The sequence below is a fragment of the Furipterus horrens genome, unplaced genomic scaffold, assembly GCF_987537825.1.
Source record: "Furipterus horrens unplaced genomic scaffold, mFurHor1.1.pri manual_scaffold_10, whole genome shotgun sequence".
NCBI classification, from domain to species: Eukaryota; Metazoa; Chordata; class Mammalia; order Chiroptera; family Furipteridae; genus Furipterus; species Furipterus horrens.
This window is the reverse complement of record NW_028327180.1, coordinates 46,998,317-47,020,277: the sequence shown is the minus strand read 5'-3', so window position 1 is coordinate 47,020,277 and position 21,961 is coordinate 46,998,317. Positions and strand designations below refer to the sequence as shown.

Here is a 21,961-nt window from a genome sequence, read left to right as displayed (position 1 = left end):
GCAGAGTAAGCCATGGGGCAGGGCGGGCCTGGGAGATTGGACCTAACAGGTGGCCTGAGACCAAGGATGGATGAAAGTGACAGAGGTAGGCTGTGAAGAGTTCAGTGAGGGTCCAGAGGCACCCACCCAGATTGGGGGTGTCTGGGAAGCTTCCTCTGAGGAAAGACCCCTTGGGTTGAACATTCAGAGATAAGGGGTACCTCGTCCGGTGAAAAAGGGAAGGGGAACATATGATGCATCCAGGGCTAGGATGGAATAACTGAAGCTACTGCGTTGGGATGTTTTTGGCTGCAAGCCAACAGAAAACTAGCTGAAAAGCAATTCTGAATGTCAATTTGCACCTCAGCATTGAGGAGGCTTCAGGGTTGGCCAGTCCAACAGTCCCACAATGCATTGGTGCCTTTGGTTCTTTTCTTTGGTCCCTGTGGACTCCGCCAGCATGGTGGCTGCTCCCCTCATGATGGCAAAGTGGCTGTAGCTGCTCCCAGCATCACCTCATGTGCCTATTCCAAAACCATTAGCAGGCCTGGGGACTGGAATGTCCATAACCATGCTGACTAGGTGTCTAGTATCCAAGGTACCTGGCTGCCAGTTTCCAAGCAAGGCCTGGGATCTCTTGGCAGCACAGAGGATCTCTTGGGGAAAGGCTGTGGAGGGGCAACAAGAAAGGTCTCTGACATGAGACTGGACCAGTTCTTAGAAAGGCCTGAGTGCCAGGCAAGGAGCAGACCTGGGTGCTGCTGGGGTGGGAGGGTCTGGCAAGGAGACTGGGCTCCTCACTGGGTCAGCTGGGTGCCCACACAGTTCTATCAAGTGCTCTCAACAGCCCTGCAAGGGCAGACTGGACTCATTGTCTAACAGATGAGGAAGTGGAGGCTCGGGGTCATTCGGAGAGCATGCCACAGTCTCTCAGGGGGTGCATGGGAGGTGACCCTGTTCTGCAACCCCCAACCCACCCTGATCCTGTTTCAGGCTCACAGCTTTTGTCCTGAAGTTCTTTGCCCAGGGACGAAGCTTCATCTTCATCGACCCACGGGAGCTGGCAGCCGCCAAGGGCTGGATTCTTCAGCAGCAGCAGGTAGATGGCTCCTTCCTGGCCGTAGGCAAGATTCTGAATAAGGACATCCAGGTGAGCGGCCTCCGGGCCTCCTTTCAGTGCATTGGCCCTGCCCTGCCTCTCTTGGTGCTTCCTGGTGCTACCTGGGGCCCGTGCAGTGGGGGCTGTTTCCTCTGGGTTGAGGTGAAGCCCGAGAATCCTCTTGCAGGGTGGGATCTGTGGCATAGTCCCGCTGACAGCCTACATGGTGGCTGCACTTCTAGAAATGAATGTGGCCTTGGAGGTGAGCACAGAGGGCCTGGGAGATCAGGCCGGAGGGACGAGCGACTGGTTTCCCCAGCAGGCCTGTGTGGGCCCGGGGTCTGGATCACCTGCTGCACCAGCCCTGGCACGTGCCCCAGGAGATACATGGTACATCTCGACACCATACCTTTGCAGCAGTTCCCAATGCTTTGTCCTGGTCTAAAGATGGGATGCTTTGGAGAGGCTGCTTTCTGCAATCTTCATGACACTAGAGCAGAGTCATCTTAACTCTGGCTCCTCCGGTGCCCACAGGAACACCATGGCTCATTTGCTAAATCCATTAATGCTTCTAATCACTCATTTTTTCACTTAACCATTGTTATTGGGCAATTTCCCCAACCTAGCCCATCATTGGACAATGCTCTGGGTTTCTGCCCTCCAGCAGCTCACACTGGGGTGGAGTGAGTGTGTGCAGAACTGGTGGATGTTCTGGAGAGGCAACCATTGATTTGAGGCCTTGAGGATGGGAAAAGCCTGAGCAGTGGGTCTCAGAAGCCAGCTCTGTAATGAATTGATGAGTTGGGGATGAGAGGGGTGGGGCGGCCAGGCTCTGCCTGTTTTCTCAGAGCCTCTCTGGGATGATCTACTGTGCTCAGACTTCATTTGGAAAAAGTTGGCACCAACAGGAAAGAAAGCGGCTGGGGTTTTGAAATCCAGAGCTACATGCAATGGGAGCCCCAGAAGAATGCAAAGCCCTGAGGGGCTGTGAGCTGCCAGTGCTCTCCCCTGGCATGCAGGGAACCTGTAGGTGGGATGATGGGTAGGGGCAGAATGGCCTCCCAGGGTCCCACTTTCTACCCACCCCCAGGAGGAGAGGGACACCATCGCCAGAGCATGGCACTTCCTGGAGTCCAGCATAGCCCTGGCCTCCGACCCCTATGTCAGTGCCCTGACCACCTACGCGCTGACCCTGCTCCGTAGCCTGGTCATCACGCAGGGTAAGTGTCCCCTGCCTGCCACCCCAGCGGCCACAGTGTGGGGCCTAGGAAATGGTTCATAAACACATGCATGGAATAAGGAGGCACCTTTTGCTCACTTTATTTTGTTTATTTTATATTGCTCATTTATTACTGCATCTCTTAGTGGCTTCATTTGATGATGTGGTTTAAGCCTGAGTATTACTTTCTTCTGTGAAATAGGAAATACTGACCACCCCCCACCAGGGAGAGTCAGGGATCTCCAGCAGAGGGTCCCCCAGTCTTCCTTAAGTGCCCCTTAGCAGGGTGCTGGTCCTCGCTTTGTCCCCCATCAGAGTCAGTTTCCCCAACTACAGAATGACTACCCTTCTGTTTGGGGAGCCTCGGTCAGCGAGCTATGACTTCTCTGAATGTCCCTGAATGGAGTCCCTTCCCCCCACCTCCCTGCCCACACTCCTGCTTCCCCCCATAGATTCCAGCAGCTGCCCTGCGGCTGAGCTTCCATTCTGGCTTTTCTTCTTAAGACATCCCCTGAAAAGTTGTTTTCACTACTTAAGGAAAAAAGTTAGAAAGCAAAACTGAAACCAACCAACTGAATGATAGTGTCTATTCAGGATTAAATGCTCAGGATGGGGAAGTGGGAGTGCTGGTCATCTCTGGGTTTGGGGGCCTTTTACAGCTCACATGAGCCTTTGCAAGTGGGGAGAGACTTCATGGGTGCTGAGTGGGACACCTGAGGACACATCAGTGCTTAGCCAGGAGGAAGGCCATTGATGAGTGTTGTCTGCCAAGGACACAGAAAGGGCTGGGTCTGTCACCTTGCTGCAGATCTGAGGCAACACCAAGGCCCTTCCTGTCCTAGTCATCTCCTCCAGGCACCCTCCTCCCATTGGGGTCCAGTCTTTGGGTCTCTCCTGAGACCACGTGCTCTGACACGCACCATGGATGCCAGTCTGAACACAGTGGGTGTGACACCTCACCTGTCCCGGCTTTGCAGATGGGGTCACTCACTGGAGCCTGACGGGTTCCCAGGACGGGAACAAGGACACTTCCCCGAGCTTTAGTGATGGGGTCTTCCAGGCAGGTACTGCCAGCCCTACCCCATGGCCTGCCCTGGGCGCTGGGTTTTGGGTCCTGGCGTTCAAATGGCCCCAGCCGCCTCTTCCTGCAGTGGGAATGACAGCCTGTGCCCTGCTGAGCTACACCCTCCTGGGCGACGTGGCCACTGCCCTGCGGGTGGTGAAGTGGCTGTCCCAGCAGCGGAATGCCCTCGGGGGCTTCTCCTCCACTCAGGTGAGCTGGGCTGGGCCAGAGGGAGGGGCTTGGTTGGAGGTACGGCCACTACCTGCCAGGTTCAGGGCTCAGAGATGGCCAGGAAGCCCTGGTGCTTCAAGTCCCAGGAAGGCTCCTTGCCTGTGGCCTGTGGGGATGTGGAGTCCAAGAGGAGGCCTGAGGGACAAATGCACTTGGCTCTGGGACCAGGGACCCAGCCCCTGCCTCCATGGAAATGCTGGCCCTCTGCCTGGAGCCATGGCTCCATGGGCGCCTACACCAGATCCGCTCTCTGCTCCCGGTGCATGGGTCTCTGGCCTCCAGAGGGGCTCCATGGTGCCCCTGATTTGGGCCAGACATTCCAGGACTGGGAACTGCTGGCCAACCTGGTCCTGGCCCTGTGGGCAACCTCCCCTTCTGTCCTCAGGACACCTGCGTGGCTCTGCAGGCCTTGGCAGAGTATGCCATCCTGTCCTATGCTGGCGGTGTCAACCTCACCATCTCACTGGCCTCCACCAACCTGGACTACCAGGAGACCTTCAAGTTGCACAGGGCCAACCAGAAGGTTCTGCAGACAGCAGTGGTGCGTGGTCCCAGGGCCGGGGGTGGGGGGCAGCCACCTGCCCATCCGCATGTGTCTGTGGGAAGATCATGGCCTCTTCTCTCCCCAGATCCCCAGCGTGCCCACAGGGCTGTTTGTGAGTGCCAAGGGTGAAGGCTGCTGCCTGATGCAGGTGAGGCTGCAGGGAGAGTGGGTGCTCACAGTGGCAACTGGAACCCTGGAACCTGGGACCTGGGAGGGGCGGGAAGGGTAGGTTCAGGCTCTGAGCTCAGCATGTGGGGTGAATATGTGTGCTTGAGCCCCCAGGACAGACTGTCAACACCCCATAGGCAGCCCACCCTGCCCACTGCAGGGTCTAATGAAGGTGACCAAGTGCTCCTTTCAGTGTGGGGTCCCTCCAGGGAGACCCACTTGACTGGCTTCTGCCTGGTCCTCCCTGTAGTCCCTCGGTCACCAGGTGCTGAGCTTTAGCTGAGCCCTGAGCTGCAGCAGGACAGCCTCACAGGCTCTGGCAGCAAGTGGTTGGGGACCCAGGTGAGCATCCCGGGTGTCTCCGGGGCAAGTCCACCTAGAGACCTTTGCAGCCTCTTGCCTTCCCATCTCTAGATGGGAGCCTAGACGGCACGGTGGGCAGGAGAGAGAGTCCTATAGGTGGACAGACATGGGCTTGAGACATGTAAAACTGGGATGATGGTCTGTAAACAGCAGTGGTCGTTTCAAACCTAAATGGAATATGGCTGATGTCACTGTCATCATTCTGGCCGTCCCCCACCTGCCCCTGCCTTGTCTTCCCCCACCCCCAAGGCAACTAAGACTCAGTCCTCCCATACTCCCCAGATTGATGTCACCTACCACGTGCCAGCTCCAGTAGCCAAGCCATCCTTCCAGCTGCTTGTGAGTCTCCAGGAGCCCGAGGCGAAGTGGCCTCAGCACGCTGCCCCAGCATTCTCAGCCAGTGATGATGACCCAGCAGCCGACCAGCATCTCTAGGACTACCAGGTGACCCTGGAGGTGTGCACCAGGTAAGGCCATCTGCCCTGTGCTTGGGGACAGTGTTTTGCTTCAGTCCCAGCCTATCAATAGTGATGGTATTGGTTACAAACACCTGGGACGCTCACCTAGACCCCCAGCCACAAAGACATTTCCTTCGGCAGGTGCCAGTGCCGTGGTTTCACCAGCTCTTATGGTTCTTTTTGTGATTGTAGGCTGCATCTCAGCCACAACTGTCAGGGAACAAAAAACAAGGTTCATTGCTCACAGGTCCTGAAGGGTATGCGGCACGCCCAGGGCCATACAGCAAAATTATGGGGAGAGAGAAAGCACGGAGCTCTGCCTTGTTGGGGTCCAAGGATAGGGCTCTGCCTTTGTAGGGGTCTAAGGGTGGGGTGTGTCTAGGGTTTTGCAGGTTCACTCTTTATTGATAAATTTAAAATATAAGAATGGGAATTAGGGTACAAGAAGGGAGAACTGGGGTCACTCAAGCAGTTAGTTATCTGGGTCACCCCGATATTTCTGAAAGGGGACTTCTTGGGTGGGGCGGCATGGTTCCCTATCTAGTTGTTTATCTAGTAACTGTCACATAGCTGGTGCAAGTTTACTTGAGAGCAACGGCTTTGAAATAGGTGCCCCCACAATCAAAAGCTTAATGTCAGCCTTGTACATCACAATAAAAAAGTTTTGCCTAATGTTAGTCACTTATGCTACAGATGGTTTTTGAAATGAGTGAAGGAAATGGATTCTTCCAAAGGGATGTGGCAGTGTTGCAGGAAGACAGATCTCTGGGTAGGGGCATTCTCATGCCCCACCACCCAGGTGACATCCCATGACTCAGGAGACGATGAGCAACTCTCGTCTCCGCCTTCGGCTTTAGGCTGTCGAGGCCACTGAGTCGTGGAATCCTGGGTAAAACAGGTTCTGTTGTGTACTCCGTCTGCTTCCTTGTTAATGAAGTCTTGATATGGAGCTGGCTTTGAAGATTAGAGTGTCTGCCTTGCTTCCCTGATAGGTGCTAGACATATCAATGATACTATCACTTGTAAAATTCTCCTATTGTTGGCTGTAAAGCTCATACCCCCTGTTCTATTTTTAGTAACTTTTGAAACCCTAATAAAAGGAGGATGAGGCTTCTCGCTCTCCGCTGATGGTCTGAGCGAGCCACAGCCCTCCGTTCGTTACTGGCCAATCATCCTGCCTGCCGGATTTATTTCAGCGTCCGAAACCACAACAAACGCAACATCTGGCGCTCAAGCACGGACCAGAAGGTAAAAACCAGGACGGGTAGGACCGAAAAGGAAATCGCACGGGTCTAAGCAAACTTTTCGGAAAAACGCTTCGGAGTAATGGGGAACAATCCTTCAGTTAAGGAAGAATATATTAGGCTTTTAAAGTCTTTACTTAGAAGTTCAGGTGTACAAATAAAAGAGAGTGCCTTAACAGATTTATTCTTGCAGGTCAAGAAACACTGTTATTGGTTTACTCCAGAGAGAAGAAATCAGTTAAATTTAAGGGTGTGGAAACAAGTTGGTAAAGCTCTTAGAGGAGCTCATCAAACTGGTCCGAAACACAGGCCGCTTTTAACCAGGTGTCGAAGGCCTTACAGCCATTTCAATCGGACTCTGAGCCACTTGGCAAGGAGGAGCAATTGCCTTCTCGAATTTATAATCAGCCCAAAATGGCTCAAAAGAAAAGTCAGGAGGCGGTGGCGGGAGGAGGTTCCCACTGCGGGCGGGGGCTCGAATACCCGAGGGGCCGGCGGCGGCGGCAGCGGCAACGACTCTGGACACAAGCAGGGCCCTTCCTGTGGAGCGACCTGGCTGTGGCGGGGCCGGGGGTGTGCGGTCGGCGCGGCCACGGCGGGCCAGTCGCCTCCGCGCGCCTTGCCGGTTCCCCCTCCGCGCCCCTCACAGCGCCGCCAGTTCCACCACCGGGGCCTCGGTTCTGCGCAACGCCTCCTCTCGGCCTGCGCCTAGCAGCCGACTTAAAACTGGTGCGGACCAGGGTTATCTAACAAACAAAAGATTTATTTTCGGTTGTTACAGCAACTGGTAAAAGGAACTAGATGCCAGATTAAAGAAAGGCATCTTGCTAATTTAATGTATTACTCAAATACTTAACTAATATCCAAAAATTCATGTTTCTCAATGCTAAAAACTGAATTTTTGTCAGTCTATATTAATATTATATACCTTTTATTATCACTTTAAATAGTCAAATATTATTTCATAATATATATTCCTTAGTTGACAAAGTTTTCAAGATTTAAAAGTTAAAAAACTTCCTTGCAACCTTGAGGTATTTCAAAGGGCCCTTGAAATATCTCAGGAATTTATTATTTTCTTCTTACCCAAAAGAAGAAAACTAAACCAATCAGGCTTAATACATTTTAAAATACTTGGAAAGCTTTGTCAAATAAGAAAATCTTACAAAAGAACTAAAAAGCAATTGGCTTTTAAAAATGCTAATAAGAATTGCAAAAGGGCGTTAGCTTCTTAAAAAACAAAAAGGGGGATATAGTATGGACTCCCCAAAGAAAAGACTAATGAATGCAGTATTTACTCTAAATTTTTTGCAAATTGATGATGATTCTCTCGTTCCAGCTCAAAGGCATTGGGCAATGAAAACCATTTCACCAATAAATCAACCTGTTTATTATTATGATGTTTTAACCTCCAATTGGCTCCCAGCAACTGTTATTCGATGGGGCCGAGGTTATGCTTATATTTCCACAGGCACTCAGAATATTTGGATTCCTGACAAACGCCTTAAGCTGCATCATGTCCTCCCAGAAGAGGGGACAAGAGGACAGCAGCGAGGAGGATTGAAGGAACCTGCCAACTTAAAATCAAATTAAACAATTAGTAAATCAAGGAAAAGTATTAGTAAAAGCTAATCATAGCCCACTTACAGCTGAGGCCTTGTTTTTGGCAATGCTTGCCATTTTATCTATTCAGGCCCCTGGAGCTAATGCTGAAAATTATACTTATTGGGCTTATATTGCTAATCCACCTTTAATGAGAGGGGTCTCGTGGTGGGACCCTACTGTTCCTATATATCATAATGAAACAGGTTGGCTTCCCGGTCCTTTTGATATACGTGGTCCTTTAAAGCCTGATGAGGAAGGAACAATGGTTCCATATTATGTTACAGGAGTTTCTGGTCCACCTATTTGTTTTGGTGCCGGTTATCACTGCTTTAATATTGGTCTCCAAAAGTGGCTCACAGTAGAAGGAAATACCACCGGGTTATATAATAAGCTGTTAATAATGCTCTCTGCTTATACTCCTACTGGTTATATTCCAAATCATTGTGAATTTTGTTCTCCATCGAATGAGCCACTCTGTAAAATGCCATCGTTTCTCTCAGTAACTGATTGGGTCCATTGGACTCAGTGCAGGGGAGAACAAGTACGAGTTATTGTTAATACTTCCTATGGAAGCGTCATTACTTGGAGTCCGTATGGCTCCGCTCGTACGGCAGATCCTAAGCAAAATATACAATGGACCAATAACATTACATGGATGACTGGTACTGCCAGAGATTCCATTGTTTGGCAAGAAAGTGGTTTTTCACCACCATTACCCTATATGAAAGGCTTTTATTCTCAATCTCATTTGTGGAAATTAAGTGCAGCTTTTGAACCTCTTAATGTCTGGACGGGACGGCTATATCAGGCCAAGGGTTTTCATAACCTTACTTTTGTACAAAATGTTACCAGATATTTTCAGGCTTGTGTTAAACTTCCCTATTTACTACTCAAAGGGAAAGTTACCTGGGTTCCTGAGACCGGCGAAATCTCTTGTTTTAATTGTACTCTGCATACCTGTGTTAATCATACTATGAGTTTGTCTCCCAAGGAAAGTCTCTACCTCCTGAGAGCCCGAACTGGAGTCTGGATGCCTGTTCAGCTTGGCCGTGCATGGCAAGACAGCCCTGCCTCTGGACTCCTTCATAAGGTGGCTGAACGACTGCTTCGCCGGAGCAAGCGCTTTATTGGCCTCCTTATTGCAGTCATCATGGGACTAATTGCTGTCACCACTACCGCTGCGACTGCTGGTGTTGCTCTTCATCAGTCTGTGCAGACTGCGGATTTTGTAAGGACTTGGCATCAGAATTCTGAACAATTATGGACTGCTCAACGCCAAATTGATGCTGAAATGCAGTCTGAGTTAGCTGATTTAAACCAAGCAGTTGTTTTAGTAGGTGATCAACTACAAAGTGTTAAAAGACAGTTATTGTTAAAATGTGATTGGAACCAATCTTCTTATTGTATTACTCCTGTTCCTTATAATGAAACTGAATTCCCTTGGGAACGGGTTCGTAAGCATTTGCTAAATCATGATAATCTAACCCAGCATATTATTACCTTACAAACTAAAATTCATACTACTTTTGAGAAACATTTAGAACAATTATCTGGTCAAAGTATTTTTGAAGATGTTATGAGTGGAATTGATAAAATGGATCCTGTTCCCTATATTAATGGGTTCATTGGAACTCATGTTGGAACCATTTCTTTATTCCTTATTTTCATTTTAGTAATTGTTATTGTGTTTTTGCGCTATAAGAAAAGACAGAAAGTTAAGTCTGCTATCTCCTCAGTCATGCTCCATAAGACGTCTGTAAAACAAAAAGGGAGAGATGTTGCAGGAAGACAGATCTCTGGGTAGGGGCATTCTCATGCCCCACCACCCAGGTGACATCCCATGACTCAGGAGACGATGAGCAACTCTCGTCTCTGCCTTCGGCTTTAGGCTGTCGAGGCCACTGAGTCGTGGAATCCTGGGTAAAACAGGTTCTGTTGTGTACTCCGTCTGCTTCCTTGTTAATGAAGTCTTGATATGGAGCTGGCTTTGAAGATTAGAGTGTCTGCCTTGCTTCCCTGATAGGTGCTAGACATATCAATGATACTATCACTTGTAAAATTCTCCTATTGTTGGCTGTAAAGCTCATACCCCCTGTTCTATTTTTAGTAACTTTTGAAACCCTAATAAAAGGAGGATGAGGCTTCTCGCTCTCCGCTGATGGTCTGAGCGAGCCACAGCCCTCCGTTCGTTACTGGCCAATCATCCTGCCTGCCGGATTTATTTCAGCGTCCGAAACCACAACAAACACAACATGGCAGACTCTAATGACAGGCAGCTGGTAGGGATGGCTGTTTGTGGCCCCTGCATGATGCCCCAGCTCCAGCCTCTAGGTTTCCCAAAGGTGACCCCAGGACTGGGCCACAGTGGCTCCACGGGGTGGGGGGGGCACATGCTGCTGCCCATGAGGATGCTTGTTGCCATAGCAATAATTTGGGAACCTAAAGGTCGGTGGTTGCCACAGCAACCAAAGCCTTTCCAAGTGCCTGCCCTGACCTTGACCCTCAGCCTGCTAGTGTTTGAAAGAACTCACTGTGTGTACCACCTGGGTAGGGGCTCATTCAGACCTCACCCTGCAGGAAGCCTCCCCTGCCTACCCCAGGGGTGGTGGCCACCCATCCCCTAGGGCCCACAGTCTACAGGTTCCTCTCTGAACATTAGCCTTCCTCCCATCACCAGCACCCAGCACAGGGAGGGCCTGGCATGTAGCAAGTCCCAGAGGCCACTTAACCACACCCCATGTCAAAGAAAGAGAAGCTGGGGTCTGGCACTGGGAAGTGACTGGGTTTCCCTGTCACTTGGTCTCCCACGTTGGGGCAGAGTGTCAGGTTCAGGATAAAACACGGCCAAGTCCATAGACCTGGGTCAGGCCCAGAACCCCTCAGCAAGGCCCTCTGCTGATGGCCTCAGTGTCTCAGCTGTGAAATGAGCTGACCAATGACCCAGCAACCCGTGTGTGTACTGATGGCCTGCCAGTGAGACCCAGGGCAGGATGTCAGCCATGTGGGTGGTGGGGGGCAACTGGGACCATGAATTCCACCATGGGACTTGAGTTTGAGGCTGGTTCTCCTCTTGTCAAAGGTGGTTACATGCAGGGTCCTCCAACATGGCTGTCCTGGAGGTGCCCTTGCTGTCAGGCTTCCGGGCAGATGTGGAGAGTCTGGAGCAAGAAAGGCAGCTCTGGCAGGTAGAGGCCAGGCGGGGTCTCTGGCTTGCAGTCCTGTCCAGAATGCAAATTCCCAGCACTTGGTAAAATGGGGGTGTTGGCTTTTTTTTTTCTTTTCTGGGCTACATTGGTGCTTTTGGGCTGGTGGTCTGCTGAGGGGCTGGTGGGGAGGGTGGGGCTCTCCCATCAGGTGAGTCTCCCACTGTGCCATCGGGTTATTATCCATGCAGTGGAGGGCTTCACAGACTTGCTTCAAGAGAGACCAGCTTCATGACCCCTTTTGTGGGGGAAGGGAGAGGTACGCAAAGTAGGGGGCTGTCTTGTCTGTGCCCATAGAGGTCTACAGTATGGGGAGGTGATCAGGGGGATTGGGAGAGGTACTAGGGGAGCAAGGAGACCAGCATGGAGGCTCTGGGGTTTTGTGTCAAAAACTGAAAAGAGGCCCCAGGCTTGGGGGGTGATGGTTGAATGGTGTTGATGAGGCAGGAGCTCATGACAGTGCTCATCCTGGTCCCTGGGGGACCACAAGGAGGCCTGACCTGGGGCTGGGGCTGGAGCAGGATTGGAGGAGGCTTCAGGAAGGGAGAGGAGGTGGGCGCTGGGGACAGGGGCAGCCTTAGGTACCCTCTCCTGGGCTGAGGGTCCGGCAGGGCCTGGGGAGCATTGATTGTCATTCACTGGGCCCAGCCCATGGGGACTTGATGACAATGAGGAAACCACTCGCCAAGCCCAGGGGCCCTGACTTCCCCAGGCCTACCTCCCACTGACCATTGTGGGCTTCCAGATATGGGGGAGGAAGCAAGCATTGCAGGCAGAGAGACCAGGGAACCCTGACCTCCGGCTTCCTCACTAGCTGCTCCTGGACAAGCGTGTGGCACTGAAGAGGTACGAGGTGACTGGACGCAGAGTTCTTTTCTACTTTGATGAGGTACCACCAGCCGGGGTAGTGGGCAGAAGCCTCTCAGCCCCCACATTGGTGAGGGCACAGCGGTCATGGCCCAATGTGGTTCTTCCTACTATCTAACTATCCCATACCATAAAAAAGAAACAGGGAGGGTAAATTCTGGCATAGCTGGTGTGGCTGATGGCTGTATGCCCCAGCCAGCTGGTTTTGGTGGAAAAAGCTGCAGGGTGGGGTGGGGTGGGGTGGTGGTGGTGGTGGTGGTAGTGGTGGTGGTGGACAGAATATCATATTCAGGCATAAAAAGGAGTGAAGCACTGACACACTGCAATGTGGATGAACCTCAGAAATGAGCTGAGAGCCCTGGCCAGGTAGCTCAGTTTGTTAGTGACATCCCAATATGCCAAGGTTTCGCGTTCAATCCCCAGTCAGGACACATACAAGGAGCACACAATGAATGCATAAATAAGTGGAAGAATAAATCGATATTTCTCTCTCTTCCCTCCCTTTCTAAAATCAATATATTCATTAAAAAAGAAAAGTGCTGAGAGAAGCCAGACACAAAAGACCATGTAGCATTGTGATCCATGTTATAAGAGGAGATGGGGGAAGGGAGGCTAGCAAGTGACTGCTAAGGGGGGGCAAGGGTTCCTTTAGGGTGATGGCATGTTCTGGAACTAGACAGAGATGCTGGTCACACAACATTGTGAATGAACTAAATGTCACACAGAATGAAGGGGGGACCCTGCTGTAGGACTGGGGAAGTTGAAAGGCCAGCTGAGACTTATTTCCAGGTGAGATGAAAGGACCACGGAACTGAAATGGGACTAGCTTTTTGTTTTCACTGCTCCTGGGTACCCCGAAATCGGTCAGTCTGGGTCCACATTTTGGGGCACCGCAGAGCATGGAGACCAGCCAGATTTCAAGCCCTGGGCCTAGTAGACCCAGCCGAGACTGAGCCACCTGCTTCCCCCCAGATCTCCAGCAGGTGCCTGACTTGTGTGCTGCTCCTGGCGCTCCGCGAGCACGTGGTGGGCAGGACTCCGCGCTTCCCATTGCCCTGTATGACTATTACCAGCCTGGTAGGCCTGCGCCGCCCTCCCGCAGCCCAGCTCCGCCCTGTCACCCCGTCACATTGTCACCACTGCCCCTCGCCCTGCAGCCTTTGAGGCCACCCGCTTCTACAACGTCAGCAGGCTCAGCCCGCTTGCCCCGGAGCTGTGTGCAGGGACCGCGTGCAATGAAGTGGAGCGCTCCTCCGTGGCCCAGGGCCCTGGTGAGTGCCAGGCCACTGCCACACTCCCCTTGGGCATCGGGAGGGCAGTCCACTTGGAGCTGAGGTCAGATCCAAGAAGGGGGCTGGCAGAGGAGGAATCAGTGTGGTAAGGCAGGAGGACCTGGTGAGGTCAAGGGCGCGCTTGTGCGGAGAGGGGCGCTGAGCCAGGCAGGCGGGCCTGTGTAGGAGAGCCCTTTGCTCCCCTTCCTCCACAATCCTGAGGGTGTGAGGACAGCGGGCCCTCCCCCTGAGCGCAGAGAGTGGCCGCAGTGAAGGGCCTTGGCGGGGCTGAGAGGATCCCGGGCCCTTTTTCCCCAAACTTCTTGAAATGAGTTTAGAGAGCTTTTAAACTAAAAAAAAAAAAAAAAAAAAAAAAAAAAAAGTAAATATAGTTTGGTAAGTACTATGCAAATACTTGAAATAAATTACACTAGTCTAGGATCAGAGCCTCCCAATAACAGTAGCACACCAGTCCTCACACTTGGGGAGGGCTGGGTGGGGGCCTCCAGGGAGCTCTACCCAATTCAGGCCCGTGGGAGGCGCAGGCGGGGTGTGGAGTGGGGTTCCCTGCCCACTCAGTTTCATTCCTTAGGCTGGTCCCCTGGTGAAAGGAGCCCCGCCGCCGACCCGGAGGAGGGGGCGAAAGTCGCGCACTGTCGCTGCACCGGAGACTGTGGCAACGGTGGGGACCCAGTGTGAGGCTCCGATGGATGGTGTGGTCTACCCCAGTGCTTGCCGCTTGCAGGAGGCTGCCTGCCTCAAGGGCGTGAGGTTGGAGCATGCCCCTCCCCACCGCTGCTCCCTTGGTGAGGACCAGGCTGGGCATTGGGGACCCTGCCTTGCCCTGGAGTGCCTCACCCTATCTTCTCCATCAGGCTATCTTCTCTCTGTCACTCCTCCCTCCACCCTGTCTGGCATCGCCCTCTTATTCTCTGTCCTCCCCTCTCCTCCCCTTCCCTTCTGATCACTGTCAGGCTGAGCAGCCCCCGCTTCCATGTCCCTTGGCGAGCGCCTCTCTTCCCCAACTCCTGGTCGCTGCCTGTCTGTGTCCCCCACCCCCACACCCCACCCTCTGCCCTACGGAAGCGCCGTGGCCTGGCCATCACACAGGCTAGGTGTCCCTGGCCTGCCACCCCAGAGGCCGCAGCGTGGGGCCCAGGAAATAGTTCATGAACACATGCATAAAATAAAGAGGCACCTTTTGCTCACTTTATTTTATTTATTATGTTACTCATTCATCACTGCATCTCCTAGGGGCTCTGTCCCCCTCCCCCCCAGCTTTCCTCCTTACCTGTGGCCCCTTCATCTCTCCCCTGGTCTCCATCTCTGTTCCTGCCACCCCCATCTCCATTTCTTAGCCTCTGGGTCTCCTTGCATCTTCTCAATCTTGCTAAGTCTCCTCCCACCCCCTCCCCACCTCTGCCTTTCTGCATCTGCCCATCTCTGATCTCTGTGACCCTTTCCCTCTCTCATGACCTCTCACCTCCTATTTTCTGGGCTATACTTCTCCTCCCCTCCTCTCTGCCGTCATGTCCTCCCCCTCTGGCACCCATGACCTACTAAGTCCTTCTTTCCAGAGCAGCTGAGGCCAGCCTCTGCTTATAACTACAGCTATGATGTGGTTCCCCTGGACTCTGGGCACCTGGCAGTCAGCCATGAGGCTGTAGACTTGGAGGGGAAGCGGAAGACAGGTGAAAGCTGGGTCTGCCCCCAACCCCCTCTACTAGCCCTGGACCCAGGCAGGGAGTGGGGGTGACAATGGAGGGGTCAGTCTCTAGGGGTTTCCAGGATAAGGTGAGGGACCCCATCTCCCCCACCCATGTCCGTCCAGCGCACATCAGAGGACAGCTGGTCTGCGCAGCATGAGGCTATGAGCCTCCCAAGGACCAGACCCCAGGACAGGCCTGTGGCTGAGACTCACTGAGCTTGGGACAACTATTCAAGAAACTGTCCCTGACACAAGGGAGGCTGCGGCTGCTTCTATGCAAAAGGAGGTGGAGGGGGGGTGGTGTATAAGGGTAGGTAAGGGAGTCCTGCAATGGGGAGAGAGATTAGACCCAACTCCGAATACAAGAGAAAGTGGTGATTTATAGCCAAGGAGCAGGGTGGGGTGGTCAGTGGATGGAAAATTACTCAGAGGAAACATCAGGGGTAAGGGGGAATCTGGCTAAATCAACCTAACAGGATTCTGGCTGAAGGCAGACGGGGAGATCAGTCATCATCCCCTGGGGCTGGGAGGTGGGGGGACCTGATTAGATATGAGGGTGATCACATATGGAGGGTGGGGATTCTGGCTAAACTGCCTTAGGATGCTTGCTACAATTGGACAGTACTGAGACGAACACAGCAGTCCAAGGCTGGAGACCTAGTTGAAAAAGAGCCCAGAGGAGCCTGAGTGGAGTTTGGTCAGGAGAGAATCTTTGTCACCCCAGTGGAAGTGGTCAGACCACAGGAGAGTCCTGTGGGGTGAGGCTGAGAGAGGGCCTCTGAGCAGACTTCTTGGAGGAGGCCAAACTTCTTTTTTAAACCCTCAACTGAGGATATTATACAGAGTTTAGAGAGAGGCAGAGAGAGAGAGAGAGAGAGAGAGAGAGAGAGAGAGAGAGAGAGACACTGACATCAGCATGAGAAATAGCCATCAGTTGTCTCCCATACGTCCCAACCAGGGATGGAACCTGCAACCTAGGTATAGTCCCTGACTGGGAATTGAACCCACAACTTTTCGGTGTATGGGAAGACACTCCAACCAACTGAGCCACCCAGCCAGGGCAAGGAGGTCAATCTTTTGGATGTAAGTTACAGCCAAGTCAACTTAAGAGGTTATAGCAGCAGGCTGATTTATCAGCTCGGTGAGGTGTCCTGTCCTGGAGCTCGCTGCGCCATCAGGCCTCAGCCTCTGTCCTCTGCTGAGCTCTGACTTCCTCTGAGAGGGTCCTCATCATCCATCCAAGTGGCAAAGACTTGTTCTAACCTCCACTCAGCAAACCCAGCAAGGATGCTTTTCCATCGGCACCCACCGAAGTCCCACAGAGCTTCATGGGTGTGTCATCTTGTACCAGGCAGTGGGGTTAGTCTGTGTGCATTTAATATAATTATTGATAAGGCTGGGTTTAGTGCTCCTGATGGGATATTTTTGGTTTGTCCCATCTGTTCCTTCCTTCATGATCTCTTTTGGATTAATTGAATATATTTTTAGAATTCCATTTTAATTTAGCTAGTGTCCTTTTAGCCTTATTATTATTATTTTTAGTGGTAGCTCTGGAGATTACAGTATCTATCCTTTACCTTTCAGTCTATTTGAGGAGAATATGGTACCACTTCATAAAAAATGTATCACCTTTGAAGTCATGTGTCCCCATTTTTTGTCCTCACCCATCCTTCATGCTGTAGCTGTCATATGTACAGCTTTAAACTATCCCAAGCATTGCCACCCCCTTCAGTACCTGCCAGCTCTCTTCAGTGCCTTCTGAGGGGGTCTGTTTTTGTTTTAGTTTTGGAAGGGGGACTTTTGTTAACCTTTTAAATCTGAAGTCATCATAGGTTCACACACAGTTATAAGAAATAACACAAGCCCTGGCTGGTGTGGCTCAGTGGATTGAGTGCTGGCCTGTGAACCGAAAGGTCGCTGGTTCAATTCCTGGTCAGGGTACATGTCTGGGTTGCAGGCCAGGTCCCCAGCTGGGGGCGTGCAAGAGGCAGCTAATTATTTCTCTCCCTCTCCTTCTCCCTCCCTCCCCCTTTTTCTAAAAATAAATAAATAAAATATTTAAAAAATAAAAGAAATAACACAAAGATCTCAATCCCCCTCCCCATAACATCTTGCAGAACTAGAATGCAGTGTGACAGCAGGAAACTGACAGCTATCTTATTCCTACATTACCACTTTCACATGCGCTCATTTGCATTTGAGTCTGCAAGTTCTCATGTGTAGATTTAGGTAACCAGACCCCAGACAAGACACAAAACAGCTCTGCACCTCAAGGACACCTGTTGCTGCCGTGTTATAGCCCCCACCTCCCCTCCTCAGTAGAAGGGTAGAGTATACAACCTTCTGAGACTGGCTTTCTCACTCAGCAGTGGTTTTGTGTATCCACAGCTCCTCCCCTTTCACAACTGAGTTGAGGTCTACAGATAGCAGATAGCTTTTTGATTTGGCTAGTTGTCCCCACAGGCTGCTCAACTCTTCACAGAAGTGACAGCCCCCTAGGTGAGACTGCTGTGTCCAGGGGCTGGGCAGCTGGGCTGAGCCACGTGGAGGCAGGGTCAGGGAAGAGGGGACAAGGTCCCTCAGGACCTGCCAGCCCACGGTGTCTTTCTCGTTCTCTCCCCATCAGTCAGAGTGGCTTCTCTTCCTAACACTCTGAGCAGGACCTGATCTGGCTGCTTCCTGTTCCTGTCCACTCCATGGAAGGAGGCCACTGACTGCAGAGCTCACTGACTGCCTTGTGGGCTGGTGGATCCTGCCCCCGATGACCCCACCTCCAAATGAATCCTATAAACTGGACTGCAGAGACCTGACCTGCCCCTATGGATGACTGGCCTCCTGGTGGCCCAGCCCCCACCTCCACAGGAGGAAGACCTTTGTGGGGGTGTCTGGATGCCCTTCACCCCACAACTCCCCAGATGCAGCTGGAGCTCTAGGTACCCCAGCCTCCACCCCAGTGCTGGGCATCACCTTTCTGCGGACCAGAGCAGCTTCCTCAGCCGGACACTGCTCTGGGGAGAAGGGCTGTTTCTGAGAAGACATGACTCTGGACAAATCAAGGACATAGTAGCCATGCCCTCATCAGCATCTCTGAAACAAAACAGGCCGCCTTGCTCCAAAATGCAAAGCCCCGACCTCCCTTTGGGGAACTTGGGCTACTGAGTACCCGCAGACCCTGATGTACCAGGACTGGTGCAGTGCCCACATGCCCCAGAGGTGCCTGAATGTTCAGTGTGGGGCAGATGCATCTGGAGCTTGCTGCCATCAAGGCCTCAACCTCATCACTCATGGTGCCTAGCACCCCACCTAGAGGACTATGCCCCTCTGAATCCCCAGGGCGGGTGACCAGCTCCATAGCCCCTTGAAGCCGCACACTCAGACCTGCCTTCCTGCCAGGATCCTCCAGCTGTAGTCTGATTCCTCCTTGTAATCTTTGAATCCGCCTGTCTTCCCACCTTCCGCTCCCATGTGGTATTTATTTCAGACCAACACTCGAAGCAGCACAGAGACCCCTCCAGGGCCTGAGGTGGCTGCCCCGACCCATGGGGCCTCCATGTACAGCACCAGCACTTCCCACGGCCAGATCCCTGCAGTCTATGAGGGACAGATCACTGACCTAGGCCATTTTTCAATCACTGGAGGCTGCTGGTATAATAAAGCTTGTTTCCACAGAGTCACTGGCAGGCTTTGACTTTTGGGGGGTCAGCCCCAAAAGCTAGAGTCCCAGTTCCCCTCTGGCCCCCAGAGCCTCTGTTCCTTCACCAACAGCCCAACCTTCCAGGGGGAGAAGGGTGTTGCATACTTGCACCCAAGATGATCAGATTCCTGTGCATTTGTAAGAAATTACACCAATACTGAAAGGTCCCAGTGCCTCCACTCAGGCTCCCCCAGTTGGTGACATCTTAGAAAACTAGAACATCATCACACCAGGACACTGCTCTGATCTTACTTCCCCAGGTGTGTGTGCGCGCGTGCGTGCATGTCTCCCACGGCTGCCTCAGTTCATTTTCCCCCATACCAGAGATATAGGCTCAATGTGGGATTCAGGGAGTGACCCCCATTTCCCTCTCTCGGGAGGTTTGCTAACCCCCAGAGTTGATGCCTCAGTGGCTCCTGACAACCAGTGCTGCTCTCTGAAGTGACAAGAGAGAGTGGCAGTTGCCTTTCCCCATGTGGTGCCCCCTCCCACTCGGTGTAGAGCAGGCTGTCAACAGCTGGGGTGGGGGGTGGAGACTGAAGTTCCCTGCCCCCAGGCTCACAGCAGACCCCCTTTAGTTCCCCTCCCACCTGGTCTTGGTGGTGGGAGTTAACATCCAATGAGAAGACAAATCAGAAGTCAGGTTAAAGGGAAGAGGGGACAGCAGGGAACGAAGCCTGTGGCTCCCAATGATTGGTTGCATTAGGCTTTGGGGAGCAGACTGGGGATGTCCACAGTGATTTCCCAGGAGAAATCTCGAACCCTGGAGCCGGGAGCTGGGCTATTGAGAATGAGAACCATTAACCAGATTCCCACTGCCTGGGCCACCAGTGGGTGGGACGGCCTGAGACTTCTGGGTGGGCCTCTCCAGCGGGTGCAGCACAACCCAGTGGGACTGGAGCGAGCTGGCTGGGCCTGAGCATCTGCATTTAGCCCCAATGTCTTGGTTTCCTGGGGCTGCTGTAACCAAGCACCACAAGCCAGATGACTTAAAACAACAGAAATTTATTGTCTCAGTTCTGGATCCTTCTGCAGGGCCTGAAGGAGAGTCCCTCCCAGACTGCTCTCCTGGCTCCTGGTGGCTGCCAGCGCCTAACCCTTGGTGTTCTTAGCTGTGGCCATGATCTTTGATTCCATGGTCATATAGCCTTCTTCCCTGTGTCCCTGTGTCTTCTTATAAGGACAACAGTCCTATAAGGTTTAAGGCCGACCCTACCTCAATGTGACCTCATCTTAACTAACTCCACCTGCAAAGGCCCTATTTCCAAACAAGCTCATTAGAGGTCCCTAGTGGTTATGAATTTGGGGGAAGATACTATTCAACTCAGTACAACCCCTCTTCATTGCCTTGCCTCCCGAGGGATGGTCACACAAGTGATGAAGACCAAGTGCCTATTCCCCGGCTACCCACCTCCCTGGAGATCGTGGTGGCACCCGGCACCCAGCGGAGCAGCCTCTCCCTCACCTTGTCCCTGAATTCAGTCGACACGTAGTAGTAGACAAAGGGGTCCACACAGCTGTTGAGGGTGCTGAGCGCCAGGCTGGGTGTGTAGGCTGCGTACAGGTTCCCCCAGGCCTCTGGGCCTGGGTCCGAGTAGTGCAGCAGCAGCAGCACGTTGCTGGGCGTGAAGAAGGCCAGCGCCGAGGCCAGCACCAGCGCTGTCAGCCTCAGCGCGTGGCTGTAGCGGCGGCCCCCGGTGGCCAGCGCATACAGCGTGGCGCCATAGCAGAGCAGCATGGCCAGCAGGGGCAGGAGGCAGCCGAGCACAGCCAGGCAGATGAAGGCAGGTCGCCAGTAGGAGAGCTGGGTGCTCATGGGCAACACGTCGTGGCAGAGCACGTGGTCCGAGTGTGAGAGCCGGAAGGTCTGCCGCTGCAGCCCCAGGGGCAGTGCTAGGGTGGTCGCCACCAGCCAGGCCACAGCGCAAAGCCCAGTGGCCAGGCGCCGGCCTCGCAGGGCGAGGGCCCGCAGGGGGTGAACCACGGCCAGGTAGCGGTCCAGGCTGAGGGCAGCCAGCAATAACACGGAGCAGTACATGTGGCCATAGAGTGCAGCCGTGTCCAGGCGGCAGGCAGCCTCGCCAAAGGGCCAGCGCTGGCCCCGAAGATGGTAGGCAATGCGGGGTGGCAAGGCCAAGGCCAGCAGCAGGTCAGCAGCTGCCAGGTTCATGAGCAGCACTGTGGATGGCAGCCGAGACACCCGTGTGGCCAGCACCCATAGTGCCAGGCCATTGGCGGGCAGCCCCACCACCAGAGCCAGTCCGTAGAGAGCAGGCACCAGCCTTGTGGGCACCCAGCCCAGCAGCAGCTCCCGAGAGCTGTCCCAAAGCTCCAGGGTGTCGCTGTTGTTGTCACAGGACCAGCCTGGGAAGCTGCGTGGCGGGGGGAGGGGGTAGGGTGGCGTTGCCACCTGGGGCTTGGTCCAAGGTCCCAGTGTGCCATCTGAGGGAAGGAAGGGCAGTGCAGGCACTGAGAACACAGGCATAATCCCCCCTTCAACCAGCCCCTCCTGCTGAATGGTGCCCCCCCCCCCCCCGGGGGGCTTCAGTCCAGGCCCCACCTCTCAGGAGCCCCAGGACGGTGGGACAGAGCTACACATGAAAACTGCCAGCCCCACGGACTCTGGGTGGAGCTGGAGGGCCCCTAGTCCCCTCCTGCCCATCTATAATGCCTCCCCCGCAGTCCCAAGGCAGTGCATGGAGTCACTCACCATCTCCTCTCCCTGTGCTCTCGTCCTCATCGTAGACACTGGGGGTCTGGGTACCACCCTCAGGGCTGAACCCCAGTGCCAGGGGCCACAGCAGCAGGAGCACCCACATGCTATCAGGGCTGGGCACTGGCTGCTCTGGGCTTCGGCCAACTGGCCTTGGGTTTCCTGTCTGCTGGACCCCCACCCCCAGCTTCCTGAGTGCAGGCAAAGGAGCGGACAAGGCCCAGTGAGATAAACCAGCCTCTGCCCCCAGCCAGCCTGTGGGAGGCTCATGGATGACCTGAGGTGGCCTGGTAGCCGGGGCTACTTTGTCTGCCAGAGGCGCCTCACGGGCTCTAAGTACTGGGCCAGTAAGATGGGGGAGCAAGTCCCAGGCAGCAGCCCCTGTCCAGCCCAGGAAGCCTCTGTGGGCCAAGTGGTCACTTCCTGCTGACCAGTCACAGCTCTCACAGCAGCCCAGTCCTCTAGGTCATGTCCCTCATCAGGACCCCTTGGCCCTTCCTGAAGCAACCCTGCCCCCGACTTCTTGTCTCTC

The 21,961-nt window shown here is 53.4% G+C and overlaps 2 protein-coding genes across 2 annotated transcripts in view; one reads left to right on the top strand and one right to left on the bottom strand.

The window, feature by feature from the left end:
- CPAMD8 (C3 and PZP like alpha-2-macroglobulin domain containing 8) overlaps positions 1-17,670 on the top strand; it is a 62,828-nt gene extending 45,158 nt beyond the window's left edge. The window contains 18 exon segments of the mRNA XM_090290207.1: positions 966-1,129; positions 1,266-1,340; positions 2,169-2,298; positions 3,275-3,361; positions 3,449-3,570; positions 3,977-4,132; positions 4,221-4,283; positions 4,949-5,133; positions 11,053-11,158; positions 11,991-12,065; positions 13,016-13,079; positions 13,082-13,120; positions 13,201-13,314; positions 13,907-14,022; positions 14,024-14,120; positions 14,892-14,984; positions 14,987-15,005; positions 17,649-17,670. Coding sequence (XP_090146333.1) covers positions 966-1,129; positions 1,266-1,340; positions 2,169-2,298; positions 3,275-3,361; positions 3,449-3,570; positions 3,977-4,132; positions 4,221-4,283; positions 4,949-5,133; positions 11,053-11,158; positions 11,991-12,065; positions 13,016-13,079; positions 13,082-13,120; positions 13,201-13,314; positions 13,907-14,022; positions 14,024-14,120; positions 14,892-14,984; positions 14,987-15,005; positions 17,649-17,670 — 1,727 coding nt within the window.
- Positions 17,671-19,701: 2,031 nt separating this feature from the next.
- F2RL3 (F2R like thrombin or trypsin receptor 3) lies at positions 19,702-21,554 on the bottom strand. The gene is made up of 2 exons (XM_090288897.1): positions 21,427-21,554; positions 19,702-21,158 (listed from the first exon to the last, which is right to left on the bottom strand). Exons 1-2 carry the CDS (start codon positions 21,533-21,535, stop codon positions 20,083-20,085), a joined length of 1,185 nt encoding a protein of 394 aa, XP_090145023.1. The 5' UTR covers positions 21,536-21,554; the 3' UTR covers positions 19,702-20,082.
- Positions 21,555-21,961: the final 407 nt, after the last annotated feature.

What these genes read in the sequence shown, in the direction of transcription:
- F2RL3 (XM_090288897.1), bottom strand. Translation starts at nt 21,535, where the DNA reads ATGTGGGTGCTCCTGCTGCTGTGGCCCCTGGCACTGGGGTTCAGCCCT. An exon ending in GAGCACAGGGAGAGGAGATG is followed by an intron (nt 21,159 to 21,426) that starts GTGAGTGACTCC and finishes TCCTTCCCTCAG; the next exon opens with ATGGCACACTGGGACCTTGG.